This window comes from Larimichthys crocea, chromosome IX (genome assembly GCF_000972845.2).
Source record: "Larimichthys crocea isolate SSNF chromosome IX, L_crocea_2.0, whole genome shotgun sequence".
NCBI lineage: Eukaryota > Metazoa > Chordata > Actinopteri > Sciaenidae > Larimichthys > Larimichthys crocea.
The window spans coordinates 10,303,219-10,326,234 of NC_040019.1; the positions used below are offsets into that span (position 1 = coordinate 10,303,219).

The following is a 23,016-nucleotide window of genomic DNA, read 5'->3' on the forward strand; positions in this document are numbered from 1 at the left end:
GTGACATTTACTGTTTGGATATGGACGTGAAGCCATAACTTGTACTGACACTCTTGACCAAGGTTGCACAATGCACAGTACATTTTTGCACAAGTTATTGTACAGAGTAGAGATTTTTCTTTGGATATATTTTATATGTTGTTTTTTTTAAATATATATATAACTTTAGAACCAATTGCCAATTTCCAGAAAATTAAGATTTTTTTGGCAGTTCCAGAGTATATGAGAGTGATCTGCCCTGAAAACTCCACATTCTCCCCAGCATGCTAGATTTTTATTCATACATTTACTCTTGACCTCGGGCGTGATGAAAAAAAAAAACGTATCAGATTTTTCCATAAGAATTCCCTCCACATCTGTAAATTGGTGGATGTTTTATGTATTTTCCACATACTATGCCACATACATTTCAATTTAGATCACACCATTATTTCTGTGGAGGGGATTACTTCTTACACGGATAGAACAATACTATATGTTCTTCCTTCCCTTAAAATTTAATTCTATTTATAATTTTATTTTATTGTATACTTTAGTTTTATCTACCTCATGTATTTTTGTACATATTGTATGCCTGTGTTGTGTGTTGTAATCACTTGTACTTGAGGCTGCAACCAGGGCGCCCCGCCGTCATTTTGGGCCCCATGACAACAAAATCAAATTGGGCCCCCTCTGCGCAGCTGTTGTCCCCCCATCTCTAGGACCTAACTATCCCATCAAAAGCTTTACATAACTCTAATTAAAGGCTTGCAACTGTTTTGTGTCTTGTAGTTCAATACTAGTACTAGCACAATATTAACTGCTGGTGATTTGTACATGCATGCAAGTCTGCGTACAGTATGCAGTGCAGCTCACTATTTGATGCAAGATTTAAAGCCACCATAAAAATGTGCTAAAGTGCTATTATTATATTTGAAATATATATAATCACTGATGATGGTTTAATAATTTTAGATTGGTGTTTACCTATTTTTGGGGGGCCTTGGAATTGTCCTAACTTTCCCCCACTATACGGCGCCACTGGCTGCAACACAAGAACTTCCCCTATCTATCTATCTATCTATCTATCTATCTATCTATCTATCTATCTATCTATCTATCTATCTATCTATCTATCTATCTAAGATAAGATAAGATAAGATAAGATAATACTTTATTGATCCCACAACGGGGAAATCCACTTATTACAGCAGCGAAAAATAGAAACCAAGGATGGAAAACACAAGTGTACATATTTACAAAAAGTACTAGAGTATAATGTACAGGTTTAAGAATGTGCAGATTTGCTAGACAAGTACTAGGGTAGAACATAAGTGTTACAGAAACAAAACTATCTATCTATCTATCTATCTATCTATCTATCTATCTATCTATCTATCTATCTATCTATCTATCTATCTATCTATCTATCTATCTATCTATCTGCGAGTGTTCAAATCATCCACCAGGGGTCGCTCGTTCTCTTCCCCCGTGCAAACGTCGTCTGGTGACGTATGACGCTCCGAGCCGAGCCGAGCCAGCCTCCACACAGCCCTGTTCATTTCCAGGCCGGGTAGGACCCCAGCAACAATACTGCGATCGGTTCAACCTGTGAAGATTGGGCTTTACAATCGCCATCCATCCTTTGATTAGACAACATTTTGTGGAAATATATCACTGTCATTGATCAGAAGGTACACCAAGTCGTTGAATCGGTGAGTTATGGACGCGTGTGGTCGTGTCAAATCTTCCACTTTTTTTTTTTTGGCTCGTCTTCCTCCGCTGCCTAGTTTTATTGTTGCTTTGTTCTGTGCAGCAGCCATTTTTAATCGCCTTGTCCTACATTCTCATCCCCTGTCGTCTGACCGCTCCGAAAGCCAGGAAAGGTTGAAAACACACGCACGGGTTGAGTGTTTTATTTACAGATCCCCACGGTTTAAAAAAAAAAGGAGCCGTGTTTAACAGTGTGAAGCAGCCGCTGCATGAGTGGAAAGCTCCGGCCTGTCAAGGTTGTTTTTGAACACTAGACTTGAAGTTAAACGGGATCGCTAGTTTTCGACTGTCGAAGCTAATGCAGAGAAGTTGGCTGTGTTTTTATCATCACCGAGTGCTCAAACAAACAGAAAACCACCTTTACCTTCACAGTTTTATATATAAACAGAATAATAACACAGTTATTGATCCACAGGACGTTAGCCACTAGCACTCGGTGTTTACATAGCTATTCTTCTTAGCAGCTAGCACATTTTTTTTAGGCTGCTTGTTGTTTGTGTCGTTACGCTACGACTTGAGGTGATGTTGTGTACTCTTTATAATCTCATAAACTGATCAGGACTCTTTTTATTTGCCTGTTTTTTTTTTTATTGTGTTTTTTGTTTTCGTGCAGCGAGCTAAACCAGTGTCAGTTTCATCTGCTGCTATTAGCATTAGCTCCGAGCGAGGCAGCGGCACACACAAACTAACGTTACGGAGGTTAAACGTCGTTTTGCGGTTGTGAAATATCTCATAGTTGTGGCTAATATGTTAATTTTGAGCACTTGGGTTATTTATTTGTTAGTTGTTCGGTGAAAGTGCCGTTTAAAATGTAAACAAAATCAAGAAACGGGGAAAACATTAGCTGTCATGGCGTTAGCTTCCACCTCCAACTTAGCGGTAACTCAACGCAACATTTCTAATTTGGCGGTCCTTGTAAAAACATTATAGGGTTTTATTTTACCGGAATTAAAGTAGAGGGAATTAGACTGACATGACTATTTGAATTCTTGACTAAATCGACCTTGATGGACGCGTATTTATCTTTACAAGCCCCGGTAAAAAAAAAAAAAAAAAAACGCCTATGCGGAGCTTTGACCGAGCGGCCTCCGGTACGGTGGATTGTCTGGTATTCGGCTCAAGCTGCGATATTTATTTGCATAAGTTTGTGTGTGAAATATTCAAAACATCAGCTGTGGACTCCTGGGGCGTAGCCAGCACGGTTTAAACTAGAAAAGGCTAAAAAAAAAAAATTCAGCCCGCGTTGATAAACCTATAAGCGTCAGTCTCTTCACGGATGCTGTTCAGGTTTGAAATGTGAGCGCGAGTAGCCATTAAACCAATAATTAAATTGGATGTTTGGAAACTTTGCTTTGCTAAAATCATTTAATTTAAGATGGTGTAAAGGTAAATACAACAGATTGCTTTGGGATAAGTTGCTTGTTACAGTTACTATTGTTGGAGATTCAAGTGTAGCTGGAGCTAATGAATAAATAAATGTAGGTTTACTGTAACTTCTACTGGTAAACATCAATGAATTCTATTTTCTACTTGCATATCGTTATTTATCTCCATGTTTTTCTATGCATATGTAGTACTTGGAAGTAAAAAAAATACTCAAGCATATTCAAGTAAGTTATTCAAGAATGCAACTTGTGATTTTGTCAGATGTGAATTATAGCAAATGGTGTTCTGTGAGTATGTTTCTTTCTTAGTAAATCACACGCAACGTGAGTAAAAGCCACAAACACGGCGTTGGTTATACAGAGTAGCTCAGCGGTAAAGAAAGAATAGATGGAAACGTAGCGTCAGCCAGGAAAGAGAAGGGATTCTTTGCACGGCAACATCATGATTCGTACTTCCTGCCAACCAGAGCTCGCTCTGTCATTCATGCGTTTTGGTTTGAATGAAGTGCTAAACATGGCAAGTGATTACTTATTAAAAATGGATATCACAAAGAAACATTTCACCACTTATCCAGCCAGGTGGTCAGCGTTGGCAATATCTGCAGCGTCCACTCTGTGATGAGGTGCCACATCTATTTTATTTTGTTCAACGCATCAAGCAAATATATGTGAAAAACTCTGAAGCTATAGAAACAATGTTTACGTTTGCGCAGGATAATCCACAAACCTCAGCCGTTTTCACAGATTCAAAGTATGTAAATATGAATAAGCAAAAAGAAAAAATGGCAATAGGGAGGCTCTGATGTCCCGTTTGAAAAGTTTTAGTTAAAAGGTGAACAGTTAATTAATCTTGTTCAAACTTACTTACAAACTTTTCCTATGGACACATGCAGGGGAAGCAAGTCAGATATGTGTTTGTAACAAAACAAAAAATACCGGCCTGTCTCCCCTAAGGTCACGAAATGAAATAAAGCTGAAGTGAAGTTAAACTGTAAATGTAAACATGAAGAAGAACATTTCTCTGATTTAATACCAAATGTAAATTTAAGTTGTGATGGCAGTACCTGTTTCAAAACCATATATGTTTTATCACATTAACATGAACACAAAATGTTTTTTCCACATGTTCGTGGTGCTCGTTCTGAGTCGAGCGGTGAGCAACCACGAGCAGAGCAGAATGAGGCACAAGTGGTTTTCTGACCTCATCCATGTTGCTGAGGTCGCAGTGGAAATGCTTCTGATCTCTGTGGCCAGGGCCCTGACATACGGAAGAACTAGCACCAACAAAGGGCGACTGATGCATCTTTTGTTTAGAAGCTGCACATGAACACATTCGAAAAACCCGTCCGACCGCCAACATGCATGTACACTCTGCACCCGTGTGAGGAAATAACTAGTCACTCTGCATCTCTAATGTGCAAAACACGACAGAGAGACAATCAGTGCAGTATTTTGACAACGGCCACTTCAAACTATACTGTCCCTATCAGTGCTGCACATCAAACACAAATTATGGCTGATGGGCGGCCACATATGCAAAACGGTGGTTATTTTTAGCTGTCAAGCTTCAATTTCTCCTGTTGCAACGATAACCTTCATAAGCAGATTTATCAGCTGTTGCTAATTCGTGTCACACAATCAGCTCACCCAAATCTCATAGCTGTTACTAGCTACACAAATATTTTTAAGTTAAATGAGCAGGTTTTGCGCCGCTTTACAGAAATGTTACAATCTCATGGAGGCAAATGGAATTTGTTTAGTGGTTGTTTTCCTCTGTAGTATTTCTCATGTAGTTGGTAGTAAATATAAGGCTGTACACCTTGTTTCAGTATGATTGAAACATGATCACTCCTTGAACTTTTAAAACTGCTATCTATTCATACTGAAGCGAAATGGTCAAAAGAATCTAAAATAAATGAAGCATTGCCAGATACCTTGATAACACCCAAACCTCATGACATTAACCCTAAATGTTTAAATATTTTCTTCTGTTGTCTGTACTGAAGGTTGATATTTCTTCTCTTTGTAGAATCAGAAGGCACTGGGAAGAGGCGCAAAGAAAAATTTCCATACTCGATGACATTACATCGCAATGTCCGATCGTTTGGGGCAAATAACCAAGTCCAAGGATGGGAAAAGCAAGTATTCCTCACTCAGCCTTTTTGACAAGTACAAGGGAAAATCAATAGAAACTCAGAAAAACGCAGGTACGGCTGTTTATTTGTTTCTCTCACAAATACTTAATTACTTTAGTCACATTTCTGTTATCCTGTTTCCATCCAGTCGTTAATCTCATCCCCACTGCCTTTGTTTCCTCTGCCAGTAGTTCCGCGACATGGCTTACAGAGTCTTGGCAAAGTGGCCACAGCCCGGCGCATGCCCCCACCTGCTCACCTGCCGAGCTTGAAGTCAGAAAACAAAGGAAACGATCCCAACGTGATTATTGTGCCTAAAGACGGTACAGGATGGGCGAACAAGCAGGAACAACCCGATCAAAAGAGGTAAGGGGAGAGAGGTTAACCCGCTACAAACTATCCTTACGTCAAAGTTCAAGTAAATGGACTGCTACGAGTATTTTTTTTAATTATTATGTTGTGATATTTTATGCACCACAGTGGTGTTCTGTGGTTTTCCATCATAGGCTCTCGAGCATTGAAAAACAATTTAACTGGGTGCAATGGAGAGGTACACCATCAGCTTTAAACAAATGCTTTTATCCTTTTTCAGAGAGCAGCGTCAGGAAAAAGTAAACTAAGGCTCTGAGCTTTGTCATTCGAGATAGTCGCTGTATTTACACCTGCTCAGAGGTCCAGTCCTCTGTGCTCTCGCCTTATATCAAGTCATACTACCTGTGCCTGCTTTACCTGAATTTCACTAAAACTAACAGTTTTATTTTCCTTCTTTCTCTTCTGTAGTTCTATTGCATCAATACCACAGCTGCCGGAGTTGCAGCCACAGCCGGCTTTACAGAAATCTGTCTCCAATCTTCAGAAGCCCTCACCGGTAGCCAACCAGGAGGTGTGTGCGTGTAGCTATGGATGTGTTCGCTCCGGGACATTTCGTCCTGAGTTTTTACCACCATGACTGTGTTTTAACATCTGTCTCCCATTTGATCCGTGAGAAGCCTTCCTTAATACCCAACTGCAGATCTAGTGACGATTTCATTATTTCCAAAGTGGAAGGAACAATTGCAGCACGATCCTGACGTTTATATGTCAAAATGGGTTTCAATCTCAGTTTGTTTTTGATTCTATTGACTGCAATAACACAGTTTGAGAGCAGCACACACAACCAAATCTCTCTGCCAGGTGGACATGGGTTTTTTCTCTTGGAAGATCTAAAGTTGATGATACCCAGTCCTCTTTTTTTTTTTGGTTGTAGTTTGTCTGTGCTAACACAGAGAGAAGATCAAGTTGGAATTGGCAGCTAACATTTCAACCACCTTCTGTTCCAATATTATTATATCTTTATTTCAAAAGCTGCAGTGTCTTTGTTTATGACGTTATATATTAGGCATAGGAATACATAGATATATTCAGACTTCAGAAAGATCAGAGAGACCATATGCAGCTATGAGACTCTGACCTTGGTTTTCTTTTTTTCCACAGAACACAAACACAGGTGGACCAAAGCAATGGGCCCAGCTAAATGGAAAGGCAGTAGAGCAAGATGGTGAGTCATCTGATTTATCTGTAATTTGAGAGATATCAAATGACACGCTAACACGCTCCCACACATACACCACACATGCACAAGTGAATCCTCAGACATGTTTCCTTATGCCATTTATTCATCAGGTTTAAGGGCCTCAAACCGACTTCAGCCCTTCTCTCACGAGGAATTTCCCACGCTGAAGGCAGCTGGAGAACAGGACAGGGCTGGCAAGGAAAGAAGCGGCTTCGATCCGTCGTATGGGCCCGGACCAAGCCTCCGCCCCCAGAGTAAGTCTAAACCCTCAGGAGTTGGCCGTCACTCTCACAGATAAAAGATTTTTAAAAGATAGTCTGCTGGAAAGCAAATTATTAAATTGGCGGCAAGAGTTTTGACCCTCTGGAAGCTAATGATAATGTTGAAACACATCAACAGCTTGTTGATAAATGAAAATAGACAATTCCACCAATGGGAAGCCGTAGGTTTGGGAGAATAGCTTTTGTTTTTTGGTCACAATTTGTGATGATCTATATTTGCTGTTTCACTGGTTGACTTAGGCCACATTCAGACAGAATACGGCACAGAATAAAGCAGAAACCTCTGGTGTTGAGCCAAAGTTGAGCCAGATCCCATTTTTGAAAAAACGCAGCCGATGTCACGCTGCATCTGCCAATCAGACGCGCAGATCAGACAGACCTCAGACAGCCTGAAATGTCACTGAAGCTATCCAGGTGGAATTGTGGACTAAACTCTGATTCTCTACCTGTTGCATTCTGGCTTGGTTTATTTCATGCACCCAGCTTCTAAATCTCTGTCTGGCTTGCAATTTATGCTGCAAGAAGAAGTTTCCTTTGGTTTGAGAGAGAGGCAGAGAGTGCATGAACAGTGCATGAGAGTGACCGTGCGCGACATTGAGAAAGAAAGTTATCTCCTGATTGTTTCACAGCAGTCGCGTTCAGCACAAATAGACACATCCCCAGCAGCCCCCTTTCTTCATCGCCACAGCACGTGAGCCTGTATGAACGTGGCCATAGCGCAGCATTTGTAACTCGTGTCATTAAAGACATGCAGATGGGATTAATACAGTGTGGTATTACTTCTAATTTCACAAACTTGTCAGTGCAAATCTTTCCATGTAGAATTTGTTCATTGCTATTTCTGAAATCTCCCTCTCCGTGCTTCAAGATGTGACGAGCTGGAGGGAAGGTGGTGGCAGGAACCTTCAACCCTCATCCCTGACCCTCGGCCTGCCAGCAGATCCTGAGGGTAAGATCACTGCCCTGGGTGAGACTGGCACCCCTCCAGCCTCATCTCACCCCTCCTCTACCACCGGCACAACCTCTTCTAGCGTAGTGACGGCTCAGTCTCCAGTCCTTGACCCCAAAGAGCCTTCCCTGCGACCCGCCCAGCCTGTCCGCAGAACAACCGTCCCTACTGCCCTGCAGTACCAGCTTCACCACACCTCGACTGCTGTCTACCATGACATGTTGCCTGCATTTGTAAGTACTGACTCCTTCAGGCCATAGTCCTTTAGCTAAAAATTAGCTGTTAGATATAGCCAGATGCAGCTGTGACTCCGTATATCTCTACTAAGAAACAATGTTTCATTCTGCTTTTTTCAGATGTGCTCCAAAGAGACACGTGAAGCTCCAGGTACAGACCATGTTCCTACCACCGTTGCAGCCCCAGCCCGATTTGAAAGCAAACCCGCATTTAGGCAGAGCTACGCCAAACCCGAACTCGTCAAGTAAGATTCATAGTCAGAATGCGAGAGCATTTATCCATTAGTTAAGCAGTTTTTCCACAAGAGGTTTGTGACATATGGCATTTGCTAATTTGTCTTTTTACCATGTGTGATTGCAGTGGTGATGTGAAAAGAGAGAACCGCTTTGTTCGCGCTCCACCTCGACTCACTTCTCAGCCCATCCGCAGGCCTGGTGACAGACCACAACGACCCGCCATCATTAATCCAGAGGACCTGAAGGATCTGGATGAGCTTGACAATGACTGTGAGGATGGATGGGCTGGTCAGTATTTCTTACACTGTAACTTTAACTACGTCCAGCCTCCTCTTATAGTGAGGCCAAGTTAAAGATTTCACTCGACTGTGTGATGTTAGTTTATGCTATGTGAAAGTTCAGCTTCTAAATATTCACTGCTGCCATAGGTTCTGTGTGCTGTGTAATGTGTAGGCAAATTCTGTGCACAAAACCTGCTGAACAGTGTACAGTAACCTTTAACCTGCAGCCATAGTGTTATGTGCAGGCTACAAGATGATAATTATGTTGTACGTATTGGGTTTGGCTTTATCATATATGCACAAAGCCATGAAGAGGTGGACCGCAATTTGTCAGCCTTTAATTTATCAGTCTGACAGATAATTCTGCATCTTTTTAAACTGTAATTTTACTTGGAAACAATTAATAAAGCCACTGCAGGTATTGGTCGTTGCAGTCTCAGGATAAATGACGTGCATGTGTAGGTAGACAGTACTTATTTCACTGCACTATTAATACTTAAATACAGTTGTCAACCAGTTAAGAACATGCTGATGGGATACCAATGCCTGTTCCCAGTGCTCTACATCCAATAACACTGTTGATCACTGTTCGATTTTTCAGGACTCCATGAGGAAGTCGATTATAGTGAGAAGCTCAAGTTCAGTGATGACGAGGATGACCATGGTGAAAAAAACAAGATGTGGTAAGATCTCATCTCATAGCTCCCAAATACTTTTTTTTTCTGGACATCATTTAAAGGGTTCCTGGTCTAATTTGAATCCATTACTTTTTAGGACTGAGTGGGAGAGGGAGAGGGATAGAGAGATCCAGCGTGACTGCCAGTCCTCCCTAAGTTCAGGTGAGGCGTCTTACCCCCAGGATGGCCCAGAGGAGAGTTATTCTTACCAACATCACCACCATGAGCCTCCTAGGAAGACCAACGGCAGATATATCTCTACAGACGCCCCGGTAACTACACTCTATATTTTGTTTTTCTACTTTCATCCTTCCCATTTGAGGTTACTCATCTAAGATTAAGTCCTAATGAAGTTATCCGCAGTTGCAGCAATGCATCTTGTTCTTAAATCCCCCGTGACGGTGGCACACAACAGAGTGCATGAATAGGAGTGTGCCTTTGCACACCCTCAAGAGAGATTGTCATTGTGCATTGGGAGAGATGACCTTGCAGTAACCATAGAGATATGTGCCTGACTACTTTTCACTTGCCAAGCCTTTTGTTTGGCAAGGCTGTGATATTTAATGGAAATACAGATTATCCCTCTCTTTTTTTCACCAGTTTAAATGTGAAGAATCCATCAGGCAGATCACACATTTCAGCCTACATGTTTAATGTTTTCTTTTGAGTCTCTGAGGTTTTTAAGTTCTAAATGTGAGCAGGTAGGCTTAACAAAGTAATTTAGGCATCTTTAAACCCTAGTGGTCTGTAGTATAGTAAGCATTGATTTGTTGTTTAATTAATTTGAAACTATTGGGACTAATTTAAGAAAATGTTAGTTTTGTTACCTAAAATATTAAAGTATACACTTAAAATGACCACTGGGTCACTTTGGAGAACGGTCAGATACTTACTCACTGAAGCAAAAAAAAATTGAGCCCTTCCTGCCTCTGTTCCACTTCTAGGCCCAGCAGAAAAACCAAGGTGAGCCACTGGCTGACCAGGAAGATCACCAGCGCCAATCCCAGTCTCAGGGACCGGCTAGGGCAAAGTATGTGTCACCTGAGTTGTCTGAGGCTGTTGAGAGGGCCCGCAGGCGCAGGGAAGAGGAAGAGAGGCGTGCCCGCGAGGAACGACTGGCTGCCTGTGCTGAAAAACTCAAAAAGCTGGATGAGAAGTTTGGGAAGACTGAAAGGCAGATGTCAAGGACGGATGAGGGTCAGAAAGAGGGAGATGGTAAAGAAGTTCCACTGTCCCCAAACAGGGAGCAGAGTAAAAGCCACCACGAGAACTGGCAGTACAGCACAAAAGGTAAAAAGTAGACACATACATTTAGGTCATATGCATGCATTGAATACAAATGTTATTGCAGAATATAACCCCACAATAAAGTATATATTATCAGATTCTAACCATGTTTTGTATGCTTTTTCCAGATATAAATGACGGTGGCCCTGACAGCTCTCCTGGTCATAGTTACCGTGAGGAACCTGGCTTCTCTAACTACCGGGGCAGTGAGGATGATGGCCAGGAGCCATCTTCCCCCTCAGGAGAATACAGTGCACGTCATCCCTCCAAACCCGTCCCACCCCGCTTTCAAAAGCAGCCACAGCACCACCAGCAGCAGCAGCAGCAGCAGCAGCAGGTGAGCGCCAGCTGATGCCATCCTCTAACCCATAAAGTCTAAATCCCAGGCTAATATATCAGTGTTAGTGAATGCTTTAGAGTTCTTTGAAGAATTCACAGAAGGGGATTGTTTTAAAAGTTGCAATGATTAACATGCAAACAGAAAAAACAGTGTGCTTTGTGAAGGGTGTTATCCTGTTTGTCTTTGATTGGATAGTTTGCCATTGTTAGTTCTTGTAAGGGGTTTGTGTTGCTCATGTTGTATGGTTATCTCATGCTTTACTATATGGGTAGACTATATATCAATTTCTCCCTCCCAGAGAACAGCTGCTGTGATAATGGCAATGGCAGGGTCATTTTTTTAATTTTTTTATTACACAGAACAAGGACTGTGAATTTTGCCTACCATCTCTTACAAATATGTTTGTTCTACAGGAACAAGTATACAAGATGCAGCACTGGCAGCAGTCAGGTCACCCTGCCCCATCTGGGTCAAGCCATGCCCAGCGGGGCTACTATCCCCCACATGTACTTGGGTTTGATCCCCGCTGGATGATGATGCCACCATTCATGGATCCCCGCATGGCCCAAGGACGATCTACTGTGGACTACTACTCTGGTGCTGTCCACTCTTCAGGTAAGCACGAAATCCAAGAAAATGAGCACACACCCCTCCTTTGGTTTTCTGTTATGGAAAAAAAAAACAACCAACCAATTTGAACCCTGTTTTTTTCGCAGGAATGATGAAACCCATGATGCATCAAGATCACTTGAACAGCCCTGGTTCCGATGAGGGATGCCATCCCAACCTTCACCAGGAAAGAAGAGCCCCTTCCACTGAGCCTTATCCTATGTGGAACCAAGACGGCTACCCTTTGCGCAGCTTCACTCCACCCTACCAGAGGCAGCATGAAAGTTCAGATAATGGCCAGCCAGATGACAGGTCAGTTATTGTTAAATTCACTGTCAAATCCCCTGATCCAGCCTCCATGTTATACTAAATAAAATCCTGCTGGGTGACCTCTCTTCTCGGTGAGCCTCTGTCATTTTTGTTATTCTTCATCTTTTTCTATCTTCTTTTTTCTACAGAAGTGATATGACCTGCTCCCAACAGGATTCTTATGAAGAGAGGTCCAATGAATGCTTGACTCACCCCCAAGATGATCTCCCCCATCACGCTTACCAGAGTCGAGGCCCTGACAGAGAACACCAACACCATGACCAAGGCTTGTTGACCACTGCTCAGAACCACTCCCAGAATCATGCAGATAGTGACTACCCAAAACAAGACTCCAGAGACAAGCATCTGAAAGACGGCCCTGAATCTCATGATGAGAGCTTAGATGGCTCCAAGGACAATTGGAAAAGAGATGGAGGCCAGAAACAAGACGGAGGACTTAATGCTCAAAGTCAGTGGTCTGAACCCAGTTCCAGTTCTAGTAGTAGTGTCAGCCAGCCATCTGAGACCAGTGGGCGCTCTTTGACTCGCAGAACTGGGCCCATCAAGAAACCTGTCCTTAAGGCTCTCAAAGTGGAAGACAAGGAGAATGAGAAGCCCAAACCTGAGCCTGAGGAGAAGACTGTCCCTTACCGCCTGGAGAAAGAAGTCCTTACTAATGTTTACGACCTGAAGAAAGATAACCAGCCTGCCAGCAACAGGCGTTCAGCCTCACCGGTTGTTGAGAAACAGCCTGAAGAACGGCAGCGCCAGTCACCAGCTCCCACCAAAACAGAGAGGCCCCTGAGCACCCACAGTGACGACTCTCCCAAGGAGAGCCCCTGGGACAGTGGTAAGAGCCAGTCACCTAGAGATAGCCAGGAAAACCGAGAGCCCCATGCACCACGGCGCAATAACTGGATCTTCATTGATGAGGAACAGGCCTTTGGTGCTGTCAGAGGAACAGGTAGAGGCCGCAGTCGAGGCTTTAGGGACTTTAACTCTAGAGGTGGAACCCGTGGTGGCCGAGGTGGAGACAATCTCAGAGGGGCTTATAACAACACTAACAACAGCAGTGGTGCTCAACGCACAGGCAGAGGCAGAGCACCACCAAGGGACCTTGTCAAGGTGGAGGATTTCCAGAGGGGCAAGCCCCGGAGGCGAAATGTCAGTGAGACCTTGAGCGAAGCCTCTGAATATGAGGAACTGCCCAAAAGGCGCCGCCAGAAGGGATCTGAAAATGGAGAAGGTTACTCAGAGTCTGGAGATATCCGTAAAGCTGATAGAGACTCTTGGCGATCCAACAAGGTGTACACAGATGACCAGTCAGCCCCAGATTCCAGAGAGAAGTCCAAGTCCAACAGGGGCTTTGGAGGTCGTATGTTGCCTCCCAGACTGAACACCACTGGAAGTTACAATCGAAACTTTGGAGGTTCCAGGGACATTTCTACATGGAGAGGCCGTGGACCACAGTTTAATAGTGGTGGCTCCATGCAAGAAAATGGTTACGGTCCTGGAGCTGAGACTACCTACTCCCGCCGACCCCCTGTTGAACGTGATACTCTAAAGTACCCCCCTAAATTCACTGGCACCTTCATGGAAAATGGCACAGAGGAACGTGACGGAGAATACTACTTTGACAATGACAACCCTGACAGGCAGATGTTAAGGAGGCGACGTCCACCCCGTCAAGACAAGCCTCCACGCTTCCGTCGTCTACGACAAGAACGCGAACCTGGCTCAAACCAGTGGACAAGTGAGGAGTACATAAATGGAGACTTTGCAAACCCCTGGCCTGGTCGCACCAAAGGCACTGGGGAAGACAACTGGCCCAGCGGCCACTACTCTGGTACGCGCTCTAACCAACACGGTCAGACAGAGGAATGGGAGACGGGTTCAGACAACAGCGACTTTGGTGACTGGAGAGAGAAGCGAGGTGGAAGTGGGGGCGCGACTACCCAGGGACACGGTGATGTTCCCTCAGACTCCGGCCATAGTGAACCAGGCTCTGGCGAGAAGAGGGAACTTTGCAAGAGAAGCTTCTCCAGCCAGAGACCATTAGTAGAACGGCAGAACAGGAAAGGAGAGCCATCACTGATGGAAGCAAACAAGATGGCGCGTACACCTGATAATCCCCCTACCACCTCCTCTAACAGGAGTGACAGTTGGCAGAATGGAGGGACATCTTGTAAAAGGTGAGACGAACAATAGAACACATTGTAGGTTATAGTATCATGTACACATATGTATTTTTTCTGGGAATGACTCATTCTCATTATGTGCTCTGGAATTATATTAATGCTCTAGTGTCTTGTCTTAGGTCTGGTGGTTATAGTTAGAAACGAACAGCACATTATGTCTCCTTTATTGTTTTGACTTAAATATTCTCTGGCTGACACTGTCACAGTGACAAGAATGAACACCTATTAAAAAATTATATCTTTTATTTAAGGAAACAAGTCTGTATTACAACAGTGGTGCTCAACGCACAGGCTGCACATCTCACCTCTTTGAGTGTTTACACGACACAGAAAGTATTTGTTCAGTTTACCAGCACTAGTCAAAGTGTTTACTAACTGATACCTTTTGAGGTCTCGTTTTGACTCAAGGTTCATACAATTTAGATTTAGCCTCCTGTGTTCAAAGGGAGTTGGATCATAGCCACATATTCACTTGATTAAAATTGATCTGAAGTAATTTGCCTGCTATTAAACAAATTACTATTACTGAGCACCCCTCACCACACAGTCTGTTCCAGAAGGAGGCTAGAGTGGGGACGGTGTCTGAGTGGAGGATTGTTTAAATGAACAACACTAGATTATTATTTTTTTTTTCTTATTCCACCTGCTATCTGGAGGCCGTGCTGTACTTGATTGGCTCAATCAAAAATGTTGTTGTTTTTAGCAGTGCTCAGAAAATACCCAATTAAAACCTTTCCTGTCTCTGCCTTTCCTTTCCTGTTTCCAGCAGGGGCCCAGATGAGACAGGCCCAGTCTACAGCATAGAGCAGCCGGAGGAGAGGGAGCCCAATGAGCCCTCTGGGAAGAAATTAGACAAGGAGCTGAAGCAAGGGCCTGTCAAGACAGACATAACTGAACCTCTGTCCCAGTATGAGCTCAGCAGCTACCCAAGTGAGTCCATATCTTTTAATTGACCCCTTTGTGGTGTTCATGGTCATAGAAGTTAGAAATTCTAAATGTGAACAATTGCCCCAAATCCCTAGATAACTGGTGGGTCTACTCTTTTAGGGTAGGTACTAATTGCCGATCTCATTTAAGCAAAACAGTAATACAGATTATCTTCAGTACTGCAGTTCCAGCTTATCTACAGATATTTTTTGTGTTTAAGCACATGCCTGTTTTTGTAGTTGAAGGGGACACAGGAGCACCAGTTTCGAATCCAGATGGATACCAGGATGCCTTGTCCAAAAAGCAAAGGCGCCCACAGGAAGACGAGAGGAGGAGGAAGGAACAGGGAGCTGCTGTAAGTTAGCATATGCTCAATCCAGATGCCCTGTAGACGTGCCAAGGACGAACATAGAATGAAAAAGTGTGTCTAGTTTGTTAAGCTGTTTCTAATTTCTGTTAGGTGCCAGTGAAGAGCAGGACTATCACATCCAAGATACCACCACGCTTCGCCAAAAAGCAGGGAAGCATGAGCATTGAACAACCCGAGGAAGCACTGTCTTCTAACAACCTGGGAACTGAAATCTGGGAGACTAACAGCTCAGGTAATAAGACAGACTCTGTGCATTGTGCTTTTGTTGCTGCAATAAAGGAGAAACCTTTGAGACAATATTACAGTAACTTTATATTTTTGGAGAGCGTATTTCCTGAATTAGTGCACAAGTTGAGTTGACAAAGTTTATGACGATGACGTTTCTTAACCTTTTTAGTAATGTCACAGTCTTGTCGTTTGGCTAGGAAAAGGTGTATTTATTTACATATTTGTCCATTTTTGTAAGTAGCTTTAGGCCTCTATTGTGAATGTGAATTATGTGACAGGTGAGAAATTGATTGCATTCTAACTAATGGCATCGATTTATTTTTTTTAGCTCTTTCAGTACAGTCTTCAGGGGGAGACTCGTGGACTAAACAGGTGTCTTACACTGGGAGCGAGCCCAACTCTGAGGTAGTACAGCTGCTCACTGAAACCTCCTACGCTGCATGTATTCTGTAAAAATATAAATCCTCAGTCTATCATTTTTCTTCTCTGCCTCATTGACAAGCGTAATTGGCAGCAACGGTATCGAATTATGGAAACGTAAACAAAATGAGTGTCTTTTCTTCGTCTTGGCAGGACTCTGATGCTGGCCCAGAGCAGAGCAAAGAACAGCACAAACCGGGGCCCATCGGAAACGAACGCTCCCTAAAGCACCGCAAGGGCTCAGAAGGTGTTGACAGGCTGGAGGGCGGGCCCATCACACCAGTCAATGGTGTTGACCTCCATGTGGACACTGTGCTGCCTGTGCCTCCTATTGAGTTTGGTGTCAGTGCCAAAGACTCTGATTTCAGCCTACCACCAGGCTCCACTCCAGTGCCCGTCTCCAATCCTGTAAAGCTTCAGGATGCACTTACCACCAATGTGAGTGACTATCTGTGCATTTGTGGTGTCATGAAAATAACTGTCGATGTGAAACCAGGAGTAGAATGCTTCAAGGTTGTGTTTTTGTTTTTTCATAAATGAAGACTTGACTTGCAACTGATCCTGAACTTTTGTTTTGAAACAGACGGCTCTTAATCAGAGTATCCCCATGCTGCGTTCGAACCACCTGCAGCCTGGCATCAACCTCAACCCCATCTCCTTCCCCAGTGCTGACCTCACTCTCAAGGTATTTGAACACGTAGCTATATCAATTCATATAACAAATAAAGAATAATCAGTGTTTATTCAACCTTTTCTTGGTAAACACACGGACATGAGGGCCAAATGTTATTCAAACATGCTTATCAACTTTAAATGTTTCCTTTTTGTTCTTCAGATGGAATCAGCACGCAAGGCGTGGGAGAACTCCCAGTCTCTCCCTGAGCAGGGCTCGCCTGGCGGAGGCGCTTCAGGTGTTCAGCCTCCCTGCAGCGTTGGCTCATCCAGCGGCGTCAGCTACAGTTCTTTTGGAGGGGTTTCCATGCCTCCGATGCCTGTGGCATCAGTAGCACCGTCCATGTCGATGCAAGGTTAAACTGCATTTCAGTTTTGACTGTTTCATGAGGGCTTTAACTCTGAGCGAACCCAAACTAAAAGCCCGTTGTTTCCCGTTCCTTCTGTAGGTAATCATATTCCTCCGTTGTATCTGGATGGTCACGTCTTTCCAAGCCAGCCACGCCTTGTACCTCCCACCATGACCCAGCAGCAGACCTACCAACAGGTAGAGATAAACATTCACACACACACATATACAGGCAGGGTTGTGTCTCTGCAGGATTGTCATTATGGTGCTTTTGCTCCTCCAATCAGGCGGCTGCAGCCCAGCAGATTCCCATCTCTTTGCACACGTCTCTTCAGGCTCAGGCTCAGTTGGGACTTCGGGGAGGTCTACCCGTCTCTCAGTCCCAAGAGATGTTCAACTCTATTCCCCCCTTCAGGTACCGCCACCTCAGATTTCTCAACAAATCCCCACTGGTCCTATTAGTTTGCTAACTTTATTATATTATTACCACCATGTAGTTCAGTGTTTTCTTTCACTCATTCTGCTGCCCTGCTTCGTCTTCCTCCTTTCAGGTCCCAGGTTTACATGCACCCCAACCTGTCACAGCCCAGCCCCATGGTGCTGTCGGGCGGAGCCCCTCTCAAGGGACCCTACTCTGCTTTCCCTGGCATGCAACCCTCAGACATGGTCAAGTCACAGTCAGGCTCACACTATCAGCCTATGAATGGCAGCCAGCAGCTGGTCTATGACAGCCAGATGAACCAGGGGCCTGGTATGGGTTCTTCCCAGCTGATGGACTCTCAGCTCATCCAGGTGAGTGGACGTCACTACAGCAGTGACATTTATATGTAGCATGTTAGCACAGCAGGTATAAGCCTTTACATTTACAATCAAATCCTTGTTTTTTTTCCAGGTGACCATGCCCCTACCTGGCTCTCAGTTGCGCTATGGCTCAGCTCAGCAACATCTCATCCTCCCCCAGTCCATCCAGCTGCAGCAGGGACAGAACCTGTCTGTCGGTGCCCCACGCCGAATGCTGCCACCTGGCTCCCAGCAAGCTGTCATGACCGGAAGCCGAGAGGTGAGACTTTCTGAACGCTCAACCAAAAACTCTTCTATTCAGAAGTGAATGGAAGTTAGAATCCATTTTTATCGTACAAGGAACAGCGTAGCCTAAATTCATATAGTAGCCACATATATCTCAAGGCCACAGCTGTTTGTGTATTGACAGTGTCTTATTATTTTGTCCTCAGGGCTCGCAGATGGAAATGAAAGGCTTTCAGTTCTCTGACAAGTCCAATCATTCCCCAGGCATATCTGCAGGGTCCTACAGGTGAGTAAATGGACTGCACTTATATAGCGCCTTTCTAGTCTTCCAACCACTCACAGTGCTTTTAACACTACATGTCTGAGTGGAAATGACTTTGGCAAATAATAGAATTGACCTGTCTAAAACTGTTCTCTCTCCCCTCTCCTCATCAGGCCTGGGTCTGCCAGCCCCAGTGGGAAGCCCTCTGGTCCTGGGGGGCCTGTAGGCCCTCTGCCTACACATTTTGCCCAACAGGTATTTCTTTTTTTAAATATAAATTCTGAGATATATTTACATTAAAGGGTAATCAGGTCATTTTTATTCTTGGGCCAATGGGAGAGGCTTAAGCTGTCGAGTTTGGTATGTTTGAAGTATGAAAGCTGTCACAAAGTTCTCCCATGTCCATCTCGGGGTTAACTTTTTTTAAACACGACTTAAACATTTGCACCACCTGCAGTTATTTACAGTTAGAATGTTTCTTAACACTGATGGGATGTGATTGAAGGAACACACCTGAGAAAATCAATACTGGCATGCTAATTGTTTTTTATTTTATTTTCCCCCTCCACCCACCTCACCCATTTCCCCCCTCCTCCTTTCCCGTGACCAACAGGTCCCACCTGGTCAGGGTAGCATGGTGATGCACATGCGACCCCCCACCACAGGCCCTTTCCCCAACCCCATTCAGAGACCAGTCATGCAGGTCAGCAAACCTGTCATCATCCGCTCCCCCCCTTACCCCAATCCTGGCCGCGACCCTCCCCACTCCACCCCTCCCTCCGCCCCCGAGCCCCCTGTCAAAGGGCCAGAGGATGGCATGAAGGTGAGCCACCCACTGTAAATATAGGTAATTTAATTTAATCCATTTTCTTTTTCTCTATCTGCATATCTTGTTCTGTGTGTACCTTTGACTTAAGTATACAGTAATAGTTATCATATCTGAGAGGACTTACATTTCTATATTTTTAATAGTATATACTGTGTGTATAGAGTGTACTGTAGAATGAAAATGTTTTAGAAGTATAGACTAAATATAAAATGTAAAATACTGAGAGCATTCTTTTCCACAAGCTAACAGTAATGACTTTTATAAATGCTATCAAATATTAATAAAGTTTCACATATTTTCGATTGTCTAAAGCTGATTATCAATTTAATTCCAAGTGATTATGTGTCAGTAAAAATATTTTATAGAGTTTGTTGTACAAGTAATTACTAGCACTGCTTCTTAGGAAAAAGCATATAGGAGCATGATTTGATTAAATGTGTGGTTTTCTAGGCGCTGCTCTAGATCTTAGTAACTCCGCCTCTTCTTCGTGCAGAATAAAACCATGAGAGAAGTGCGCAAAGCAGTGGGCGAGGGCAAGACACCATCCGGGGGCATGACCAGCAAACTCCAGGAGCCCCTACCCTCCACAGGGCAAGCCAAACCAGCACGCACTGGAGCCATCAAACCCCAGGCTGTCAAAGTAGAGGAGGGCAAGGCGTAACAATGGACCTTAAAATCCTCATCACCGCCCAGCCTGCCAACAGAAAGCCCCTTGACCAATACCTGAGCCTGCTAAGACCCACCTTATCTCAAGGCACCAAGGCATGGGGCATACATGCAGACATCATAATGAATTACTCCTCTTGAACTGTCAGAACTGGACATTATTATTTCACACCACGTATAGAGATATATAAATATATATAAATATATACATAGACACAAACAGTCTTTTAAGCAGATCTCTTCAAGGTCCTCTTTAATTTATTATTAGTCACTTTTAAGGAGAGATTGGTATAGAGAAAAGATATTTGTTTTTCGTGTTTCTCTCCAAGGTGGGGAAAAGGAAAGTGGCCAACTCCGACAGATGGTTCATTTTTCATACCATTTTGCCAAACTGTATTTACTCCCTGTTTATGGACTGTAGCCCTTAACACCAAGCAGACACTTGATATAACTCATTATGAGAAGCAAAGTCTGTTCAATTTTTTAAAACAAATTTGAAATGCAGCGGGGCACTTTTCTTTTTTCTTTTTTTTTTTTTTGTCATATTTCATTGGAATTTTTGCTGGTAAATAAAATGTTCAAGTCATCACCCATTCCTCCACTTGGTAAAGGACTTCTTTTATTAACCCAGAAAAAAAAAAACCCTCCAATCTGTGGACATCATTGCATGTCAACATAACAAAAGTCAAGTGCATCACCCTAGAAATGCATCTTCTGGGGTACTTCACCAAGCCCATGAACTGTGGTGAAACTGCTTAGATCGGTAGAAATTGTTTCTTTTCTTAAAAAAAAAAAAATGTTCTTTGCTTTTACATTCTGTCACTCGCTCTCTTCTGTATGTAAATTTAAACATAAAAGGTGGACATTTTACCAAAATCATGTTGCTTCCATGGGAAACTTCACTGGCATTGATAACAGCGTGTGCATGTGACCTGCTGGACGTGTGTAAACTCGCAGAACTCCTGCCTAGAACCTAGCAACATTTCACAAAGACTGTACCTGAAATCAGCATTTCATAGTGCTGCCGTCGACTGTGTGGATTTTGATCAACCAAGCTGGCAACAATTTTTTTTTTTTTCCCGGGCGGTCTGGAGGGGTGGGTGGGGTCTCATTTGTGAAGTTATGTGTGGTGGAGAGGGGCCACATTCACAATTGCTGTAAAGGACCCCCTTCCAAAAAAAAAAAAAAATAGCTGATTGAGATGTTTGCTTTCTTATCGCTTTATTTGGGTTGTAATTAATCAAATTGTCTGTTGATGAACATGTGATGTAAGTGATGAATTTTTTTTTTCACGTCCCTCAGCCTGGGGCGTTTTTTTTTTTTTTTTTTTTCTTTTTAAGGCATTTGAAAGACTTCTCTCTCTAATTCCGTTTAAAATCCCACTTAACAGTAACTGTGGAGAATTCTGAAGACACGGACTCATCCACATTTGATTATTCAGCATCTGGTCTCTGAGGTGGCACTAGCAATAACTGCAGCCTAACTATAATCACAATCAGGGTCCAAATAACTTTTTTTTTTTTTTTTCTCTGTTAAAGCTAATGATCACAAACGAGGGGCGTTTAGCATTGCTTGTTGAATTTAAAAAAAAACGCTCTTTACTTAGATTTTTTTTTTTTTTTGTGAGCACTGCAGTTCCAGTGGACTACGAAGGACTTTTAAAGTGTTTGTTCTATTTGAAAATGTGAAGCTGTTGGAATCCTCATTTTATTTTGTTCTTTTTTGTAACGGACACTCGTTTTGAAACTCACAATGCCAATGTCATAACTGGTTAAATGTTACTGCTTACCATAACGCTCCATGACACTACAAAATGTTACGATTTATCTTTATGACAGTGTTTCACTGGTATATATGTATATGCATACTTAACTGTACAGTCGAGCCTTGTCGGCGAGAAGAGGCTTATACCCACATTTCATTTTTAGATATTGTGGCACTATAAAGGATTTAACGTTGAAAAGGTCACTGTGTTCTCAGAATGGACTGCTTTCACTTGTTAGGTTTATCGGGCTTGGAGTGTTTTGCCTCTCATCCCTTACTGCAAAAGATCTTGATGCTTCTCATCATTGTACCTGCACCAAAATGTTGCCCTGACTTTTTTTGTACTTTTAAGATGCATATTTCATTTTGTCAGAGGACCAGTGCTTTCTACAGCTGATCCAGCATTCTATTTATCCTACCTGATCTTTATCCTTTCAGATATTTGGTCATTATTCTCCCTTGTTAAAAAAAAAGAAGAAAAAAAAGAGCTTATTGAAAGAAAAGAAATAAAGCAGTTGTGATTTCTTAAATGTACTGTTGATTCTGTATTCTCACTTTGTCATATTAAAATCATGCATCAAATTCTTGTGAAAGGAGAAATTATGGGGAAATGATTTTAGGCTACGTGTCCAGCACATTTTCTGACCGTTCAATATGTTGTGTTTGTAGAATTTTCTCCAGGAACTGGAGCACCGCCAGCTCAGAAATATGATGTGAATTTTAACAAACACGGTTTGCATTGACAGTTCTATCGGGTACAGCAAATCCAGGATTAGCCATTTATTCAAGGCACAAATCAAACAAATCAACCTTGTTCAGCAAATTTGTGAGTCAAATCTAACTTTGCTGTTCTTTTGCAATGCTGAAACAAATCTGAGGATGGGTTAATTGCTCATAATTTATGTCTACATAACGGCTGTGACCCGTACATCTCTATAGATCTACGTTCCTCTCTCCCCCTCTTAACACAGCTGGTTGTGGCAGATGGCCGCCTACCACTGAGCTAGGTTCTGCTTTGTTTCTGCCTCTTAACAGATTGTTGGGTCTTTGTAAATAATATAAATAATTAATGAAGGATCACAAATGGGCAGTACGTTTACATTTTAAAGGTCCAGTGTGTCAGAATTATTGGCTTCTATAGGTGAAGTTGGAGATCGCAACCAACTGAATCAATGTCCAAGCTTGTATAGGAGTAACTGGTGGCTGCAAAACATGTGAACAAGGCTGAAGGCCCTCTTAAGAGCCAGTGTTGGGCTGCTTTAGGAACATGGCAGT

The 23,016-nt window shown here is 43.0% G+C and overlaps 1 protein-coding gene across 6 annotated transcripts; it reads left to right on the forward strand.

Annotated features, from left to right (window-relative positions):
* Window positions 1-1,504: 1,504 nt before the first annotated feature.
* Window positions 1,505-22,323, forward strand: prrc2b (proline-rich coiled-coil 2B). Of its 6 annotated transcripts, none has more exons than XM_027281942.1 (31): window positions 1,505-1,694; window positions 5,167-5,344; window positions 5,461-5,638; window positions 6,053-6,155; window positions 6,746-6,809; window positions 6,935-7,078; window positions 7,974-8,287; window positions 8,411-8,535; window positions 8,652-8,815; window positions 9,410-9,491; window positions 9,583-9,757; window positions 10,430-10,775; window positions 10,901-11,112; window positions 11,523-11,727; window positions 11,829-12,033; window positions 12,180-14,222; window positions 14,995-15,158; window positions 15,395-15,510; window positions 15,616-15,757; window positions 16,082-16,158; window positions 16,327-16,611; window positions 16,757-16,858; window positions 17,009-17,201; window positions 17,295-17,392; window positions 17,482-17,609; window positions 17,746-17,986; window positions 18,087-18,254; window positions 18,427-18,506; window positions 18,656-18,737; window positions 19,096-19,305; window positions 19,805-22,323. In XM_027281942.1, exons 2-31 carry the CDS (start codon window positions 5,230-5,232, stop codon window positions 19,970-19,972), a joined length of 6,729 nt encoding a protein of 2,242 aa, XP_027137743.1. In that variant the 5' UTR covers window positions 1,505-1,694; window positions 5,167-5,229; the 3' UTR covers window positions 19,973-22,323. The 6 variants fall into 6 exon arrangements, with proteins under 6 accessions (XP_027137743.1, XP_019131833.2, XP_019131835.2 ...); XM_019276288.2 differs by having other exon boundaries at window positions 10,901-11,109; XM_019276290.2 differs by having other exon boundaries at window positions 10,901-11,109; window positions 11,526-11,727.
* Window positions 22,324-23,016: the final 693 nt, after the last annotated feature.